The sequence below is a fragment of the Pseudorca crassidens genome, chromosome 5 (genome assembly GCF_039906515.1).
Source record: "Pseudorca crassidens isolate mPseCra1 chromosome 5, mPseCra1.hap1, whole genome shotgun sequence".
Taxonomy (NCBI): domain Eukaryota; kingdom Metazoa; phylum Chordata; class Mammalia; order Artiodactyla; family Delphinidae; genus Pseudorca; species Pseudorca crassidens.
This window is the reverse complement of record NC_090300.1, coordinates 15,948,576-15,969,155: the sequence shown is the minus strand read 5'-3', so window position 1 is coordinate 15,969,155 and position 20,580 is coordinate 15,948,576. Positions and strand designations below refer to the sequence as shown.

Below are 20,580 nucleotides of genomic sequence, written 5' to 3'. Positions count from 1 at the left end.
TTATGTATATTTAAAATATTCTTTAGTAAGGTAGGGAAACATGCATTTTGATTTCTATTACGAATGGCAAATATTAAGAAATAAGATGCTCCAGAGGAAGCCAATTTAGTTCACGTTCAGTGAACAGTACACTGGATTAGGAGTTGGCATACCTGGCTGTTCTAGGTGTGGCACTCATTATCATGTTGTGTTGGCTAATTAACTTTATGAATTTGGGCCTCCTTTTCTTAACTGTGAAAGGAGTGAATCTGACTAATTTTTAAGGCTAATCCTCTTTATGTGTCTGGCCCATCTGGAGTATGTTAATACATGATTCCTTGTTGCTTCATAGGATGATAGTAGATTCATATATTACTCAGTAGTCAGGTTCTGAAAGTAGTTTGAAAGATAAAGATTAGAAACAGTCAGAATTACCTCAAATATCCTTTAAATCATATGTTAAGTTGCAGTTGTAGCTTTCATTTGATTTAATTTTCTGTTCTCAAATCTATTTTTTACTCCCTTTCTTGCCTTGGTATAGGTAACTCAGATGATTCACCGGGAACCAGATAAACGTTTAGAGGCAGAAGATTACTTAAAGCAGCAGCGTGGCAATGCCTTTCCTGAAATATTTTACACTTTCCTTCAGCCCTACATGGCCCAGTTTGCCAAGGAAACATTTCTTTCTGCAGATGAGCGTATTCTGGTTATAAGGAAGGATTTGGGCAACATTATCCACAATCTCTGTGGACATGATCTGCCAGAGAAAGCAGAAGGAGAGCCTAAGGAAAATGGGCTGGTTATCTTGGTGTCAGTTATAACGTCCTGCCTACAGACCCTTAAATATTGTGATTCCAAGCTTGCTGCTCTGGAACTTATTCTTCATTTGGCCCCAAGACTAAGTGTAGAAATTCTTTTGGATCGTATTACTCCATATCTTTTGCATTTCAGCAGTGACTCTGTTCCTAGAGTGAGGGCTGAAGCCTTGAGGACGTTGACCAAAGTTCTTGCTCTTGTCAAAGAGGTTCCTCGCAATGATGTTAACATCTACCCGGAATATATTCTGCCAGGCATAGCCCACTTAGCCCAGGATGATGCTACTATTGTTAGACTAGCCTATGCTGGTAAGAGCTTATTGTCGAAGTAATAACCACTCATATTTTTGAAGTTAGTGACTATAATACCTCTTGTTTCTCTGACATCTTTGGGAATTCCAAGAGTGAACTTTGGTCCTTGAACTATTTGTGTACATTTTAATAATATTTATAGCCGATCTGTTCCTGGAACTCAAGCTTTGTGTGTATCCTTATTTTTGAGGTTATCAGAATTATTAAGTGAAAAATATATAATACCAGAATCTTATGATTTTACTGGGAGTATTATTATTATTATTATTTTTAGTCCAAAGCTTGGGAAGCAGAGCAGCAGTTTTTTTTGTTTTTTTTGTTTTTTTTTAAATTTTATTTATTTATTTATGACTGTGTTGGGTCTTTGTTTCTGTGTGAGGGCTTTCTCCAGTTGCGGCAAGTGGAGGCCACTCTTCATCGCGGTGCACGGGCCTCTCACTATCGTGGCCTCTCTTGTTGCGGAGCACAGGCTCCAGACGCGCAGTCTCAGTAGTTGTGGCTCATGGGGCCTAGTTGCTCCATGGCATGTGGTATCTTCCCTGACCAGGGCTCGAACCCGTGTCCCCTGCAGTGGCAGGCAGATTCTCAACGACTGTGCCACCAGGGAAGCCCTGGGAGTATTATATTTAATTTGGAGTAAGACTAATGTTCACAAGTATGTGCTTCAGGTCTAGTGTCTTTAGGCCTTTATAAAGTTTCTCTGAACAAATCCGTTTGTTTGAATATCAGTATTAGGATATAACAGTCTATTGCTGTTGAAAAAGATTAATTTTGCTGGGTAATTTGGTGTTGAAAGGACCTAGCCCATTTGTTAAGTTACTGAATTTTAAGGTCCTTTCAGTTACTATGATGCTTAAGAAGTGTGGCTTCTTTGTGATGAGGTGAGTGTGTTATATAACAAACTTACCTGTTTTATTTGTAATTCTCATAAAATAAGTGATACAGATTTGTATTTTTAGCTCCCCAAATTAATTTCGAATGCTTATTTCTGCATGGAAAATGTCATTGAAACATTTACATAATTTCATCATTTATTTTTAAAATGTAATCTGATGGAAATCAGGAATTCTGAAGTCTTTGTAAGTAGTACATAACGTGTGGTGATGATATTGTCTCTTTCTTTGAAAGATACTTGCTTATTAGTTCATTATTTTATGATTTACTTGTCATTATTTTAACAGAATGTGAAAAGTGGTCTTTGGACTCTGTCTTTATGGCTAGGCACATCCACAAAGTGATTGGTGGTTGTTGGCTTTTTAAAAAATACGTATTTTTAAAAATATTTATTCATTTGCCTCTTTATTTATGGTTTCTGATTTCCATAGCTTTATAGGTGTAAATTTTAGGCTTAGAAAATTCAGGATTTCTTTAAGACATATCCAAGTTTATCATTTGGAACAAAGCATGTTTACAATTCACTTGATAAATAGAAATACAGTTGACCCTTGAACAACGTGGACGTTAAGGACGCTGACCCCCCACACAGTTGAAAATCCCCATATAATTTATAGTTAGCCCTCTATCCATGGTTCCACATCTGTGGATTCAACCAACCATGGATTGTGTTATACTGTAGTATGTACTCTTGAAAAAAAATTCGAGTGTTGTTCAAGGATCAACTGTAATTGAACTGGATAAAATTAAATGAAAGAAAAGCTTATGATTTTTAAAAAACAAGCTGTATGTTTAGACTATTATGACCTACTTTTGTCCCAGTATATCTTGGTCTTTTCTCAATTGTGGTAAGTAGGTAAGGTTCTGATGTGTAGGTACCATATTAACATACTTATATTCAATTTCTAGCAGTCACAGCATAAAAACAATAGCTACTGTTTATTGAAAAATCTGCTTTGTACATACTGCTCAGGGTTGCAAGGGTTAGTTGCAAAAGATATAGAGATTCTAAAATAGGTTCTAGATTCTAAGATTTTAAGATCTGTGTATCTCTTGAAACTGACACTTGGAACAACCTTGAGCAGTAGATGTTATAGGGCCTTTGTTTCCCAGCTGAGGAATTGGGGATGGGAGAGGCTAAGGGACACGACCAAAGTGTATCTGGACTAGTTCTTTCTCAGTTCTCAGAGCTGCTGGTCTAGACCTTGATTTTGAAGCAACCTGCTTTTATTTTACCCAAGTGTGCTGGGTCTTAGTGGTAAAAGTCCATGGTATCCCAGGGTCAGTGCCAGGACCTTGCAGTGCCCCATGCCACCCAGCCGTGGTGAACCATGGCTTAGTGCATGATAAAGCTGCCTTTTTATTTTTTTATTTTTTAAATTTTTTTTTTAATTAATTTATTTTATTTTTGGGTCTTCGTTGCTGTGCTCGGGCTTTCTCTCATTGCCGCGAGCTGGGACTACTTTTCATTGCGGTGTGTGGGCTTCTCGTTGCAGTGGCTTCTCTTGTTGCGGAGCATGGGTTCTAGGCACGTGTGCTTCAGTAGTTGTGGTTCGCGGGCTCTAGAGCGCAGGCTCAGTAGTTGTGGCGCATGGGCTTAGTTGCTCCAAGGCATGTGGGATCTTCCCGGACCAGGGCTCGAACCCGTGTCTCCTGCGTTGGCAGGCGGATTCTTAACCACTGCGCCACCAGGGAAACCCCAAAGCTGCCTTTTTAGATAGAATCTAAAGTCTCTTTGAACTTGTATGGTTAAGTGTAATTAAACCACACATGTCAGTAATTATAAAAGTTTAAAAATCAATTAAAAATTTCTTTTATAGCATTGTTTTTAAACTCAGAGATGGTGGTCTAGATTTGTTTCTTGTGTAAAGTGAACTGACAAGTGTGTTGTAGTTTATGAACTTAAATGGGGAGATAAACATAGATCTGCTCAGACTTGAGAGGTGCCCCGGAAAGTAAGAGATTTTTCCTAATAAAGATATTTTCACTAAAGTGGGGATATTCATCTAGAACCATCAGGGGATGGTGTAGAATTCTCCCATCTTTAGGGTGAGCAGGCATTGCAGGGTATTAATAACTTGCTTATTTAGAGGTAAATTTTTGTTCTACTCAGAACAGTGTTGAACCTGGCAGCAGTGGGATGTGGGACTCCAGGATGAAGGGAATCACTGTATTCAGTAGACTCAAAAATGTCAGTTATTGTGGGATGCATCTCAATTTCGGAGATGTTAAAAAGTGAAGAAAAAGTGAGTCTTAGAATCAGTAAAATAAGGTAGTTTATGTTCAGTGCTACTCACTGCTGAGAAGGAAAAGAGTGCAGTCTTTGCGGGTATAGTCGTATATTAGGAAGCCTGGAAGTGGGAGGAGAAGAAGGATAGAGGCACAGGAATAAATAAAAATGGAAGGAAGAGGAAAGTATAAGCAAAGAGCAGATATAACTAACAGCAAGTGTGACAGCAGAACTTAGAAGTAGATACTTTCACAGTGGTGAGGAGTATAAATAGTCTTAATAGATGATCAGAGAGAAAGGAAAAGATACAGATCACTGCAGGAGTGTGACAGTCTGGTGCTTTGGTTCACTAAGAACCTCAGAGTATCACTTGTAAAGCAGTCCAATAAGGGTTGATGCACTTTGGTAATGGTTCTTTGAGGTGGATGTGACTCAGTTACGTATGAGGAAACTGAGACTCAGATTGGTTAAGCAGCCAGCTAGTAAGTGCCAAGGTCAAGGTTTAAAAAAAAAAAAATTAATTTTTGGCTGCGTTGGGTCTTTGTTGCTGCGCGCGGGCTTTCTCTAGTTGCGGCGAGTGGGGACTACTCTTCGTTGCGGTACACGGGCTTCTTATTGTGGTGGCTTCTCTTGTTGCGGAGCACGGCCTCTAGGCGCACGGGCTTCAGTAGTTGTGGCACGTGGGCTCAGTAGCTGTGGCTCGAGGGCTCTAGAGCAGGCTCAGTGGTTGTGGCACACGGGCTTAGTTGCTCCGCGGCATATGGGATCTTCCCAGACCAGGGCTTGAACCCGTGTCCCCTGCATTGGCAGGAGGATTCTTAACCACTGTGCCACCAGGGAAGCCCCCAGGGTCAAGGTTTGAGCCAGGGTCTGTGTGATTCCAAAGGCCAGCTTGATCTGTGATTTTAATGTGAAAATGTGTTTCTCTGTTAGCCTACTGCATATCTCTTACCTGATAAACTGTTTAAAAGGTAGGTCTTTGTGGAAGTATTCAGCTTTTTTTGCCTCAGATGTTTTGAGTGCTATATTTTGGGCTATTTGGTATTTTTTCCCAGTTTTATTGAGATATAATAGACATACATCACTGTATAATTTTAAGGTATAAGCATAATGGTTTGACTTAAATATATTGTGCAATGATTACTGCAGTGAGTTTAGTTAGCGTCCATCATCTCATGTAGATATAATAAAAAGAAAAAAAAAAGAAAAAAAAATTTTTTTCCTTGTGATGAGAACTCTTAGGATTTACTCCAATAACTTTCATATATACCATACAGCAACGTTAACTATAGTTATCATGTTGTACATTTCTGTATTTTTTAAAGAAGCTTATGATTTATTATTAAAACAGGTAGTTTGGGTATAGTTGTCGATTATGAGATTAGTTACTAAAAGTCTGATTAGTTTAAGTGCTAAATTGAAAAGTCCTGCTTTTCTTTAGTCTTAATGATTATTATTTATATGTATTAAGACTTAGGGAAGAAAAGTTATAAGTATTACACACATTTATGATTATAATTATTATGAATTTTCTTCCTTTTATAGAAAACATAGCTCTGCTGGCAGAAACAGCTTTGAGATTCCTGGAATTAGTACAGTTGAAAAATCTCAGTATGGAAAATGACCCAAATAGTGAAGAAATAGATGAAGTTACACATCCCAGTGGAAATTATGACACAGGTAGTATGATTTTCTGTTATTTAGAATGAATTGCTGATGTGAACTTGCAACAAACTCTCACTTACAATTTTAATGTAAAATGAAAGAATACCAGATTTATAGAGGGAAGGATTCTGCTGTCTGACTGTTCTCTTTCACTCTTATACATTGTTATCTAGCCAGAAAATGACCAACTTGTCACCACAGATTCTAAGCTCAGTAGTTTTTCAGCCAGAATTGGTTTGTGTCAAAAGCAAAGCTAGCTGAATTATATAATTCTTACAGAATAAAAGGAAAAAACATTGGAAACACCATAGCCAAAGAATCTAAACCTTTTCTCCTTATGTGAGTTTATTTTGAGTGTCCTTAGTCATAAACTGTGTTTCTTTCATACTACCTATGATTTATGTATCAGAACCCACACCTTTTACTGTAAAGGAGCAATGTGATGGTAAATTCTGTGAGGTCAGAGTCCCTGCCTCAAGTTTCTCTACATCCACACAGCTTTTAACAGGCTTTTAATGAATGTTTATTATGTTAAAGATTTAGAAGTCAAATAATGTACTTAGATCTATTTCAAGATGTTTCTAGTTCAGAAAAACTAGAGAAGTCTACTTTTCAGATTTTTATGCTATAGACAACTGTAGTGTCTCAGTTACTTGTTAGAATGGATCATTTTATGCAGCAAATATTATTTGGAGTTGAAGACACTGGAATAATTTTAAACTTATAGAAGGATGTATCACAAAGGAAATCCTCACTTTTTTTCACGGAATTACTTAGAAAATAATACTGTCCTACATCCTATAACCATGTAATTGGACCTTTTAAATAATGAAGCTAGGCATTAAAACTTTTGGGGAGTTAATCTGAAGTTTTTCTTAATGTGAACATAGAATTGTGCCTTTCAGACTGCCTTTTCCCTTGACAGTGGCTGCCCTCATTCATTTAGTTGGCAGATAATTGTTAAACATAAGCTTTGCATCAGGCAATTCGTGTGCTTGCTGTAAGCACTAGGGATATAGTGGTAAATAAGACAGAAAAGATCCCTGCTCTTGAGATTGTTTCAGTAAGGAAAAGACAAACAGCTAAGTAAATAAATAAATGAAAAGGGGAGGGTAGGTAGGTGATAAGGTCAGAGAAGAAGGCAGTGGCTAGATCATGTAAAGCCTTGTCAGAACTTGCAATGTATTTTCTGGCTTTCTAAAATATAATTAACCAACCTTTAAAAATGCTTTCTCAAAGGATTGCCCTGTACCATCAGATTATATCCTGAACCAGTCCAGTAATTTCAAGTCCTTGATTAAGTTGATCTTATTGGAGCAGTATGATCTCCCTCTGGTGCTTCCCCATAGGTTTTCTTTGAGCCTTATAAATTAACTAGTGAGATAGTAACCATGCCTGTGGCATCTGCTTATTAGGATGTTTTTCAATCTATATTTCATTTTCCCAACTATCCTTCAGAGCTTTGAGTAGTGGAAAAACTTAGTAATTATAGACTTTCTCTGGTGGCTTCTGTAATCATTCTCTTTTCTCCAAGGAGTGAGAAAGACTGGGTCTATATGTTTGGAGAAAAGAAAATTGATCATATTTTTCCTTTCTTTTAGAGCTCCAAGCCTTACATGAAATGGTCCAGCAGAAAGTTGTCACTTTGCTAAGTGACCCTGAAAATATCGTGAAACAAACCTTAATGGAAAATGGAATAACACGGCTGTGTGTATTCTTTGGACGTCAGAAAGCCAATGATGTTTTATTGTCCCACATGATCACTTTCCTGAATGATAAAAATGATTGGCATCTGCGTGGAGCTTTTTTTGATAGTATAGTTGGTATGTTTTTTGCTTGTTTTTAAATTTATCTTTAAGATTTGAATTATCTTCTCAAACAGATACTTTCATGCAGTCTGAAAGGTGACAGTACTACCAAATTTTATTAGTAATGAAATGAGTTCCTGGTATTTCTGTCTTCATGCTGCTTTTGGTTGATGGAAGTATCTTAGTTGATAAAGGGATTGGTTAATAAAACTGATATACCCTTATAAAGGGATACCATGTGGTCATTAAAAAGTATGTTTTAAAAGAAAATTTAATGACCTGGGAAAGTACCATGAAATATTATTAAAATGACTGAACCCAGTTGTGTAAAGGTAACAATAACAAGTCTGAATATACTAAGATGTGAACAGTGATTATTATCTCATGTTTGTCAAATTTTCTATAGTAAACATGCATCACTTTTACAATCGGAGAATAACAAAGTATAATTATGATTGAAAATCAATCTAATTAGAAAGAATTAAAGCTTATAGGCTTTGCTTTTTGTAAACTGAAAATTTGTGAAAAATTAATCAGCTTTTTTCCTACTTTTTCAAAATGTTGCAATTCTTAATTTTCAGATTTATCTAAAGAAGAGAGACATCTTGTATTTTATATGCATATGACTCCTCTTGCATTTAGATTCAAAATTAGAAAGAAATAGACTTTATTTTGGTAGATTGTCATGTTTGACACAATATTTAATATTTTTCTTTTTGGAGTAATAAGTGATCATTTTCCACCTGATTGTACTGACCTTTTCAGTTTTAGTTTGGGTCATTTATGAAATGTTATATGCTAAAGCCATATTATTAAAATTACCCACTAACCCTTTTTATATCATTTTACACATGATTATAAAGCTTGTCTATTAACTCAAAAGATTTAAAGACTGTTCTGCACACTGGAAAGCTTTGCAGGTATCCAAGTTTTCTTGTGTAGTAGCAGAAGGCTGTAATAGAGTTTAGATATTGATTTCCAATAATCTGGGAAAGTAACTGCTAAAAGGTTTGCTGTTGGATGTTTTTCCTAAAAAATTAGAAAAGGAAAGAAACTCATATAGCAACAGTATTCCTATTTTTATGAATATTATTGTGTAATGTTTTGGAGAAAAGGTTACTTTCTACTTTTGAAAAGCCTTGAAATTGCTGTTCTTGCTTTGTTATAACTGGAGATTACTGTACCTCCTCTTTTCAGACATCTCTAGTTTGTTTTTAATTTTTACATTAGTTTATTGATTCATGTCAGCCCTCCATCTTGGACTCCATCTAACTCAGTTTCTAAATACAGTATGCTTCTCACACCTTTCTGTCTTTCATGCTCTCTTCTTTCAAATCATCTTATTTTTATTTCTTTTCTTGGGAAAAGGTGGTTCTTGGAACTTCATCTATTGGTTAATTCATGTGTATTTTGAAAAATGGCCTTTTTTTCTTTTTTTTTTTGCGGTATGCAGGCCTCTCACTGTTGTGGTCTCCCCCGTTGCGGAGCACAGGCTCCGGACACGCAGGCTTAGCGGCCATGGCTCACAGGCCCAGCCGCTCCGTGGCATGTGGGATCTTCCCAGACCGGGGCACAAACCCGTGTCCCCTGCATCGGCAGGAGGACTCTCAACCACTGCGCCACCAGGGAAGCCCGAAAAATGGCCTTTATGTTAGTTCTTTTTTCATTTTAAAATAATTTTCATTGATTTTTTGTTTGTTTATAAAAGTAACGTACTTCCTGTAGAAAAATTGGAAAATTCTTGAAGAAGACAAATCCCCTCCAATCCTCTAGCCCACGTACAGCCTCTGTTAATGTTTTGTTTTTTTCTTCCTATGGGTCATCCTTGCCTTCTCCTTCCACCCATCGTCCCGTTCTGCCATCTGTGAGGCACTGTCGTGTGCTGGCTAAGAGCAGGCACTCTTGGCGACAGACTTCTGGGTTCAAGTTCTGGCTTTGTCACCTACTGGTTGTGGTTCTAGGGGAAATCATTTAATCTTTTGTGTGTCTTAGTTTCCCTATCTGTAAAATGGGAATAATAATATTACCTAAATCACTGGTTGTTGCGAAGATAAGATGAATTAACATATGTAATAGTGCCTGGCACATAAGTGCTATGTATGTATTATATTACTTCTTAGTCTTGTTATTTTTTAAACCTTTTTCTAGGAACATATGTATATTCTAAGCATTTTCTCATGTCATTAAAAATTCTTTGAAACCATAATTTAATAGAAATATTTCATTATACAGTTTTATCAAAATTTATTTAACTCTTCTTTTGAATATTTAAATTGTTTTAACTTTCGTCAACCATATATTATACACATAATTATTTACATAAATATTTGCCTGATTATTTTCTTAGGCTAGAAGTCTGAAATTTTAATTACTGAGTTAAATAATATGAACATGTTTTTAAAACTTGACACATTTTATAAGCTTTTCAAAAAGATTATATCATTTACTACTCTGATCAGCATTGTTTGATAGTACTGCACAGCCTTCCAGTGTGGAATAGGCTTCAGTCAACCTTTGCCTGTTGGTAGCTTAAAGCAATGACTTGTTTTAGTGTATATTTATTTGCTTATCAGTGAAGGTGAAAAAAATTTCTCATGTTGATTACTCATTCATGTTTCTTACTCTTTGAATTTTTAGTTTATTATTTTGGCCCCTTTTTTGATGGTATTATGCTTTTCTTATTGATTTTTTTCTGAGCCTTTTATATATACATTAAAAACAATAACTTTTTATCTTTTCTATGGCACTTTTCTCAAATAACTTGACTGTTATTTTTTATGTCTTTTAAAATAATTTTAGTGTTGTCTATTTGATCTTTTCCTTTGTGATTTTTTTTTTTTACTTTTGTGCTTAAATATTTTCCCATTTCAGAATTAGGTTAATAATTTGTTGGGCGCATGTCTGTTTTGTTTTGCTTTGTTTTAATGCTTTATTTTTTCACATAAAAATATGAACTGTTTAATTGATCTTTATTTTGGGCTGTGGTATGAGGTGAAATCTAAATTTTTCTCAGAAATATAACCAATTTTCCTAACACTATTTACTAAACATTTCATTTATTTTCCATTGATTTGTGAAGCTTCTGTTATCACCTGTTGCATGCATATATGTTTTAGGGTTACTTTTCTAAATATCCTATTCCATCGATTTTTTTTACTTCTGTACTCAATATTATACTCCTTTTATAGCTATATTATATTTTAATTATTATATATTTATAAGCAACTTTAGTATCTGGTAGAATAAGCTCCCAGATGTCAATCTTCTTTTCCAAAATATTTTGAGCTATTTTAGCTCATTATACATTTCAGTTTGTAAAGTTTTTAAATATAATCCACTGGAATTTTAGACAGCGTTTTTTCTTTTATTACAGAAAAAAAATTCTAAAATTATTTCTCAATACAGTGGAAATATGCTTTTGCAGATCACTCAAAATATATGAAGTAAGTATGGAAGGCAATAGTTGCACTTTCCAGAGGCACCTACTCTGGTTTGTGGTTTTGGTTTGATATCTTCAGGTGATTATTGCCCTGTCTCTAAATAGTATTTTCATATTACTCTTTTTAGGGTTATCAACTTTACACTTTATCTCTTGACTTTTTCGTATGCCACATGAAGATTTAACTCACTCATATCATACCCCAATCCCCCTTCGCCTCTGTTTTGAGATGTAGATCTTTAGTTTGTTGTTTTTATAACTTTAAATAATTCAACCTGTTTCTTATTGGTCTACTTCTGACTTGGACTACAAGAAATTTAGTGCCTCCCTTCCTCCCTTCCTTCTTTTCGTTTTTCTTCCATTCTAATTCTTTTGTTGGTTAATAATTCAACTAATTGTTAATTGACAGTTCAACAATTGCATTTTCATAGTTGATAATATTTACATTCTGTTATGTAATTGTAATAAAGTCTTTTGTGCTTGTATAGACTGATTCTGACAATTCAAAACAATTTACATGATTAAGAATGTGTAACTTTTATTGACTTTAGAGCCAAGTAGTGCACTATATTTATAACTGCTTCACCACAATTCTAATGCCATAACTCCTTTATCACTTGATGAGAATGTTTATAGCATCAAGGATTCTTTTTTCTATCGTCTGCAAACTACTAAATGCACATTTTAATTTATATCATTTTTACACTATGACTTTCTTGAACAACTTTTTTGTTTGTCATGGAGTTTCAGAGTTTTTTGTTTTCCTTTTAGAGAGAAAAGTAATATACCTTCCTCACTTTATATTATCTAGCTTCTTTCTTACCAGTTTTATCTATTGCTTGTAGTCTGTTCCATTTTTCTTCTTGATAACATTTTCGAAGTTTATTGACCTTTAGGTCTAATTTGGGCTGATTAATTTCTAGCTCTTTACTAGCTATTATCCTTTTTTCCCCATTGAATTCCTGGGTTATATTTACCATTTTGTACATTCTACATTTTCTTTATTTTTCTGGAGTACATCCCTAAGTACTTTCTTAGAAATGTTTGCATGGGAGGTAAACACACATAGTCCTGGCATGTCTCAAAATGACTTATTTTTGTTTTCTTATTTTATTGACAGTTTGGGTATAAAATTTCTCCCATAACCTTGAAGGTCTTGCCCTGTTGTCTTCTAGCCTACATTGCTGCTGAAGATCATCTGATGCCAGTCTGATTCTACTTCCTTTTTAGGGAATCTGTATTTTTCTTTCTGTAAGCTCATAGGATCTTTTTTTCCCTTGGTGCCACAGAATTTCTTGCAGATTTGCATTGGTGTGGGTCTTTTTCATCTATTTTGCTGGGTAGGAAATGCAGCGTCCCTGCCTGGATTGTTGCTCGATATATTTGACTTTTGATTAATTTTATTGTTTTACTTAATGGCATTTGTACTTTCAGGTATAAAACAGTCATGTAATATTGCTTCTCTTTTTCAGGTGTTGCCGCCTATGTTGGCTGGCAAAGCTCCTCAATTCTCAAACCCCTGTTGCAACAAGGTCTTAGTGATGCTGAGGAATTTGTTATTGTGAAAGCTCTTAATGCCCTTACCTGTATGTGCCAGTTAGGGCTGCTGCAAAAACCCCATGTCTATGAATTTGCCAGTGATATTGGTAAGTTTTTGTTTCTCAAAATTAGGATGGGAAAATTAGGGAGTGGTAAGAGAAATAACAACTGATAGGGCATTGTAAAGTTTCTAGGCAATCTAGAGTGAGATTTTCAGCTTCATTGTCCCTGTTGTGTGTGTGTCTGTGTGTGCACACCCATGTGCATGCTTATGCCTGCATGCTTGTATGTATGTGAGCGACACGTAGGCACACACACAGGAGCACTGGCCCTCCAGCCCAGGTTGGGAAATACACCTTTGTTTCAATCTGTAGTTAAGTCTTGATGATCCTTGAAAAATGAAGATTTTTTTTTCTTTTGAAACGCAATGTGCATTAAGTATTTAACTGCTCTGAAGAGTCAGCTTATGTTTTTGGACACTTGACCATTAATCAAGTTGAAACTGGATGTGGAGGATTGTCTGTGACTTCTGTCATTGCACTGATCTCCAGTTAAGCATTCGTAGTATTGACATTACTACTGTTAGTAATTTTATTAAACAATGAAAGGAATTAATTCCTTGACCTTTATAACAGTTATCTAGGTCCATCAACTTAAAATTCAGAATAAGAGCAAACAGGTACATGTGACACATTGTAAAATTAAAAATATTAGAAGCTCTTAGTCTTCTTAACACTTCATTTTAAGAAAGTAACCAATGTATTGATAAGATTGCAAGTTGGCTTTGTACTGAGAAGACATGAAATCTTAGGAAATTGCATTTTTAGATAAAATACTTTATTGCTGCTGAATGCTTTGCCAAGAAAATTTATAGAAAGCCAGAATTAGTTAGATTTGGTTAATAGGTTTTTCTTGAGGCAATCCTCAGAGAAAAAAGACAAAGGAGTTTTTATTTTGATAGTTGAAATTAGATGGTTAGATAGTAGAGAGGTATAAAATGTCTGGAAGTTTTTAGGCATGAATGTAGCTTTTTAAAAGAAAAATTTTGTGGAAATCTGAGTATATGTAGGTTTCTTATTTTGTACTCTTAATATTTATAATCATTCTTTTAGTTTGTAACACTAATTTGGTTTGAATTTTTTGATGATTATGTTAAAAAAATGACAAATTTAATAGAAAAGTTTTGAGTATTGGCAACATAATCATGATAAAAATCTCTATTACACAGAAATGATTTTGATTTTTTGTGTAAGCTGCAGAGTGCTAAACCTTGAGGGAGTCATCTCTGTTTTCTTCTTAATTTTTAAAAGAGCTAATAGCTTGGGAAACAAAAATTATTAATATAATGAAAGATGTTAGAATGTTTTTTGAATTTCTTATCCTGTGTAGTGTAAGGCAGATGTAGAAAGCACCCCTTTTCATAATAATATTAAAGAGAAAATGTATCATCTTAACACACATATCTTGCTGCCTGGAATATTTTCCTGGTCATTCTCATTGTGTGAATTCTCACATCAGTGTTTTCTTTTTTTCTCCTGTGAAAGTGGCATTACCTCCTAAGGGTCGAGTTTTTCTTGCTTTCGACTTTGATTTTCTTCATTCTAATGAAAATCCTTTGTATATAAATATGTGCTTGTATATTCTAATTTCACATAATACATTCCTTCTGTTGCCTAATTATTTGGAAATTATTTTTGAGATTTAATATGGCATATAACTAGCATTTTATTTATCTGCAAAATGGATGTCCATCCATTTTTAAGCAAAAATTATCATAAAAGATAGTTTTTTACTCCTCCTGTCAAATTTTGCAGAAATTTTTCTGAGTCCTATGGGTTTTAGTCCTTGGTCATAGGATGAACATATGGGGTCCTCATGTATCTTAAGTTTAGTATCAAAATAAATTATTATCTTTAGATATAGAATAAACCTAATGTGGTACAACTTCTTGGGTGTGATGCTCTCTTAGAACTGGAACTGAATTTGGTACTAGCTGTGGGGAGGAAAAAAACCCTTGCTGAGAAAAATCAAGCAAATAGTCATTTGTTGGCATTTTGAACTATTTAAAAGAAGAAAGTTTTTAATAACTTAGAAACACCTACTTACTTAAAACAAGTGATAAACTGTATGCATCTCTCTGTTCTGTCTTTATGCGTGGTTAGCCTGTTGTAGTGATTCTTAAAGGGAATTGTGGTGGTGGTGATTATCATGATTAAAAACTACACTCTTCCCACTTAGACATTGTGAAAACTCACCTTTCCATCTGCTTGTCCCCAGATAATTGGAAATGTATTGGATGTTTTATAGGAAATCCTCGATTCTGGTTTCTTGTATTTGGAGTCTTGCAGGTTCTTTGTATCAGTTAGCTACTGACTGATATAATAATGCTGTACAACAATCAACCACAAAATCCCAGTAAATCCTTCGGTCAAGTTCTCAGCATGCATCTGTGAGCTCAGTGGGTGGCTCTGCTTTAGGCCTTGCATCTCCCAGACGCCTGTGGTGATTGTGGTTTATCTGTCTCATTCTGGGGCCCAGGTTGGAGGGGCAGCAACCACCCAGGTTATGTTCTGGGTGATGGCAGAAGCCTAGCTCTGCCATACATTTCAAGCCTCTGTTTGTGTTACATCTGTTGACATTCCATTGGCTAGAGCAGGTACTGTGTCTGAGACAAGAGGGAGGGACAAGAGAAGTACCCTTTGTACACCGTGAGCACCAGGCAAGAGTGACTGTATAACAGAGATAACACAAAGAATTGGGACCACTAATTCAGCCTCATCTAGTGCCTAACTCCGCCAGGTCATCTTGAGTTTATTTCTTTTTTGGAGGTTTTTCAATGGTTTTTCCAGTCCTCATTTTCTCTGTTGTGAGAGGGAAACTACCAGCCCTCCCTTGTTGGCCATCTCAGAGGCTGCAGGGTGTTTATGAAATAATCAAAACCACCTCCATGTGTAGTTAGAAGAATTGGAAATGGGAGAACTTTGGAGACAGATATCTTGAACAATTTTCTTCTCTTCCCCTATTTATATGTAATATTAGCATGAAATAGTATTTTTTTAATCATTTCTTATTTTTTAAATTTACTTTTTATTGAGGTAACATTGGTTTATATCATTTAAGTTTCATGTGTGCAACATTATATTTCTACTTCTGTACACACTACAGTGTGCTTACCACCAAAAATTTAGTTTCTGTCCATCATCATTCAGTTGATCCCCTTTACCCATTTTGCCCTCCTCTCTGCCCCTCCCCATCTGGTAACTATTACTCTGTCCTCTGTATCTATATGCTTGCTTTGGTTTGGTTTAGTTCATTTATTTTACTTTTTTTGTTTGTTTGTTTTTTATATTCCACATATGAGTGAAATCATGGTATTTTTCTTTCTCAGTCTGACATTTAACTTAGCATAATACACTCAGGGTCCATCCACGTTGTTGCAAATGGCAAGATTTCACCTTTTTTTAATGGCTGAGTAATATTCCATTGCATATTTATACCACATCTTCATCCATTGATGGGCACTTAGGTTGCTCCTATATCTTGGCTATTGTAAATAAAGCTATGGTGAACATAGGGGTGCATATATCTTTTTGAATTTGTATTTTCTTATTCTTTGGATAAATACCCCAAAATAGCTGGATCTTATGGTAGTTCTAAATGTCGAGAAATTTCCACTCTGTTTTCCACAGTGGCTGCACCAGTTTACATTCCCACAGTATATGAGGTTTCCTTTTCTACACATCCTTTCCAACACTTACTATTTCTCATCTTTTTGATAATAGCCATTCTGACGGATGAGAGGTGATGGCTCATTGTAGTTTTGATTTGCATTTCCCTTATAATTAGTGATGGTGAACATCTTTTCATATGTCTGCCAGCCAACTGTATGTCTTCTTTGGAAAGATGTTTGTTCAGCTCCTCTGCCCACTTTTTGTTTAGGTTGTTTGTTTTTTTGTTGTTGAGTTGTATGAGTTCTTTATATATATTGGACATTAACCCCTTATCAGATATATGACTTGCATATATCTTCTCCCACTCAGTAGATTGTCTGTTTGTTTTGTTGATGGTTCCTTTTGCTGTGCAGAAGCTTTTTAGTTTGGTGTAGTCCCATTTATTTATTTTTGCTTTTGTTTCTCTTGCCCGAGGAGACATAGCTAGAAAGATTTTTGCTAAGACTGATGTCAGAGAGCATGCTGCTTATGTTTTCTTTTAGTGGTTGTGTGCTTTCAGGTCTTTAATTCATTTTGAGTTAATTTTTGTGTATGGTGAGAGATAGTGGTCTAGTTTCACTTTTTTGCATGTAGTTGTCCAGTTTTCCCAACACCATTTAAGAGACTGTCCTTTCTCCATTGTATGTTCTGTGCTCTTTTGTTGTCCACATGTGTGGGTTTATTTCTGTCTGGATGATGATTTACCTGTTGATGTAAGTGGGGTGTTAAAGCCCTTTCTGTTACTGTGTTGCTGTCAGTTTCTCCCTTTAGGTCTGTTAATAATTGTTTTGTATACTTTGGTGCTCCTATGTTAGGTGTATATATGTGTATTAATCACTGTTATGTCTTTTCGATGAATCGTCCTGTTTATCGTTATATACTGTCCATCTTTGTCTTTTGTTACCTTTTTTTGGCTTGAAGTCTATTTTACTTGATATGAGTTTGGCTACATTCCCTCTCTTTAGGCTGTAATTTGGAGTGTCATCTTCCATCCCTTCACTTTGATCCTGTGTCTGTCTGCAGAGCTGAGGTGAGTCTCCTGGAGGCAGCATATAGCTGGGTCTTGTTTTTAATCCATCTGGCCACTCTGTGTCTTTTGATTGGTGAAGTCAACCAATTTAAATTTACGGTGATTATTGATAGATGAGGACTTAGTACTGCCATTTAATCTTTTGTTTTCTGGTTGCTCTATATCTTCATTGTTTCTTTTTCCTTGTGTTTCTGTTTGCCATTTTGGTTTGGTGGTTTTCTGTGATATTTTTCTCAGTTTCCTAATTTTTTTTTTTTTTTGGCGGTACGCGGGCCTCTCATTGTTGTGGCCTCTCCCGTTGCGGAGCACAGGCTCCGGACGCGCAGGCTCAGCGGCCATGGCTCACGGGCCTAGCTGCTCTGCGGCATGTGGGATCTTCCCAGACTGGGACACGAACCCGTGTCGCCTGCATCGGCAGGCAGACTCGCAACCACTGCGCCACTAGGGAAGCCCCCTCATTTTTTTAATGTTTCCTGTCTGTGCTCTAGATTTACGTTTGTGGTTACCATGAGGTTTGTATAAAACATCGCATAGGTAAAATAATCCTTTTTCTACTGATGGCATCTTCATTTACCTCTGTGGGTTCTGTCCTTTTCCGCTTCCCTCTTTGTCATTTTGTTGTCTTAAACGATCCCTTTTATGTTGTGAGTTTGTTACCAAATTGAAGTAGCTATAGTTAGTTTTTCTTCTTTCCTCCCCCCTTTAACCTCCTTTATTATGCTATAATAAAGTGTTTAAAAACCTGTTCTTATAAAGAGTTGTTATTTTCTGAGTCTGTCTATTTATCACCTTACTCAAAGTTCTATTTACTTCTGCCTTTTTGTTTCTGGTAGATGGCAGGTCTAGTGTTGATGAACTCCCTCAGCTTTTGTTTGTCTGGGAAACTCTTTATTTCTCCTTCATATGTGAGTGATAACTTTGCTGGCTAGAGTATTCTTGGGTCACAGTTTTTATCTTTCAGTGTTTTGAGAATGTTATTCCATTCCTTCCTGCCTGTAGAGTTTCTGCTGAGAAATCTGCTGGTAGCCTGAGTGGGGTTCCTTTGTAGGTTACCTTTAAAATTCTTTCTTTGTCATTGATTTTTGACAATTTTAGTATAATATGTCTTGGAGAAGGTCTTTTTTTTTTTTTTTTTTTTTTTTTTGCGGTACTCGGGCCTCTCACTGTTGTGGCCTCTCCTGTTGCGGGGCAACAGGCTCCGGACGCGCAGGCTCAGCAGCCATAGCTCACGGGCGCAGCTGTTCCGCGGCATGTGGGATCTTCCTGGACCGGGGCACGAACCCGTGTCCCCTGCATCAGCAGGTGGACTCTCAACCACTGCGCCACCAGGGAAGCCCGGAGAAGGTCTTTTTGCATTGAGGTAATTAGGTATTCTCTTAGCTTCATGGACTTGTATATCTGGTTCCTTCCCCAGACTTGGGAAGTTCTCAGCTATTATTTCTTTAAATAAACTCTTTGTTTCCTTCTCCTTCTCTTCTCCTGGGATACCTATTAGCCTAATGTTGTCCTTCCTAAAGGAGTCTGATAGATCTTGTAGAATTTCCTCAGTTTTTAAATATCTTATTTCTCTTTCTTCTTCTACTTTTAGATTTCTAGTTTTCTATCTTTGAGCTCACTAATTCTCTCTTCCATATGGTCTGCTCTATTTCCAGTGCTTTCTAATTGCATTCTCCAACTCGTTTATTGAGTTCTTCAGCTTCAGATTTCTGTTTGGTTCTTTTTTTGAGTTTTAGTCTCTTTGGTAAAGTGTACCTTCTGTTCATTAGTTTTATTCCTGAGCTCATTGAACTGTCTCTGTGAGTTTTCTTGTAGCTCGTTGAGTTTCTTCATGACAGCTATTTGGAATTCTCTGTCAGATCTCAGTATTCTTTGACTTTAGTTTCTGGAGAATTTTCATTTCCTTTTTGTGGTACAGTGTTACTGTGGTTCTTCATGGTGCTTGATGAGTTATTCCTCTTCCTGTGTCTTTGAAGTAGTAAAAACCTTTCTACTTGATTGTAATGACTCAACAGGTTGGAAGTTAGAGGTCTTTCTCTTTGTTTTCCAGTAAGTGGCCCGACAGCACAGGTTTTTAATTTCTTTTACCTGAGCTGCCTCTGGTTATATTTGAGAGTCTACAGTTTCCACCCTCCACTGCCTCTGTTAGAGGTGTCGCTCTGTGACCTCATTATTGCTTCTTGTGCCTCTGGTGTTGTTGGTGCTTTGCTGCTGCCAGTGTTGCTGGCGTCATTGCCTGGGGCACCAGGATAGTGAGCTCTCCTGCCACGTCCAGGATCCTCTGAGTCTCAGGCTCCACTGTCACAGGGTGAGGGGGAGGATGGGGTGGAGCTGGGATTGCATGGGCATCTCTGCCGTGTCTGGAATTGTAAGGTTCGAGGGCTTTACTGCTGTGGGTGGAGGTGTGGGGGGCCAGAGTTGTGGGTGCCTCTGTGGCTGGAGGGATGGGGTCTCAGGCCCCACTGCTGTTCCTGCCCAGTTACCTGTGATTGCTGCTGTGGGGGAAGGGCAGAGTCATGTGTACACCTCCCCTGCTGCTACCATGTTCTCTGGGGCTGCAGGCTTAGCTGCCATGGTCAGAGGTCCAGGACTACAGTCACCACCTGTACTGTTCTCCTGGTTCTACCTCCTCTGTTTGTTCCAGTCCACCCACCTCTAGATGTACAGATAAGTGGAATTCTCCTGCATCTGGTGTGTTGGGCAGAGGCACCTTTGTTGAGTTGTGGATGTTTTACTGGTTGTATATTAAAGGGGAGACACAAAGGGAGCATCTCACTCCACCATGATGTTGACATCACTGTGATAATATTCTTATTTCTCTGTTAGCCTGAATTTCTTTTGAAATTTGTATACTCTAAATGCCGATGCTTTTACATCCTCAGAACAAGTACTTTTTTTTTGCTTTTAGAAATTTGAATTTTATTCTAAATCAGGTTAGTTTGGATGTTTGAATTTTATTCTGAATCTTACTTCCGTTAGTTGAATCATTGACTTTAGGTGTAGTACAGAAAATAGTTAAAATAAAAGCTGTGAAAAGATATTCATTTAATTTTCTTATATCTTAAACTCTTTAAGAATGAGCATCATATGTTTTGTGGCTTTTAGTTTCCATTCATAACGCCTTGTGAATGAATTTATGAGTACTGTATTTGATGTCATCAA

General features: G+C 36.5%; 1 protein-coding gene across 3 annotated transcripts in view; it reads left to right on the top strand.

Moving 5' to 3' along the window:
* The window catches only part of PIK3R4 (phosphoinositide-3-kinase regulatory subunit 4), a 73,948-nt gene that overhangs the window by 10,163 nt on the left and 43,205 nt on the right, over positions 1–20,580 (top strand). For all 3 annotated transcript variants that reach the window (XM_067737432.1, XM_067737433.1, XM_067737431.1), the window contains 4 exons: positions 521–1,103; positions 5,776–5,910; positions 7,497–7,718; positions 12,615–12,788. In XM_067737432.1, the coding sequence (XP_067593533.1) occupies positions 521–1,103; positions 5,776–5,910; positions 7,497–7,718; positions 12,615–12,788 (1,114 nt within the window). The remainder of the gene's footprint in view (positions 1–520; positions 1,104–5,775; positions 5,911–7,496; positions 7,719–12,614; positions 12,789–20,580) is intronic.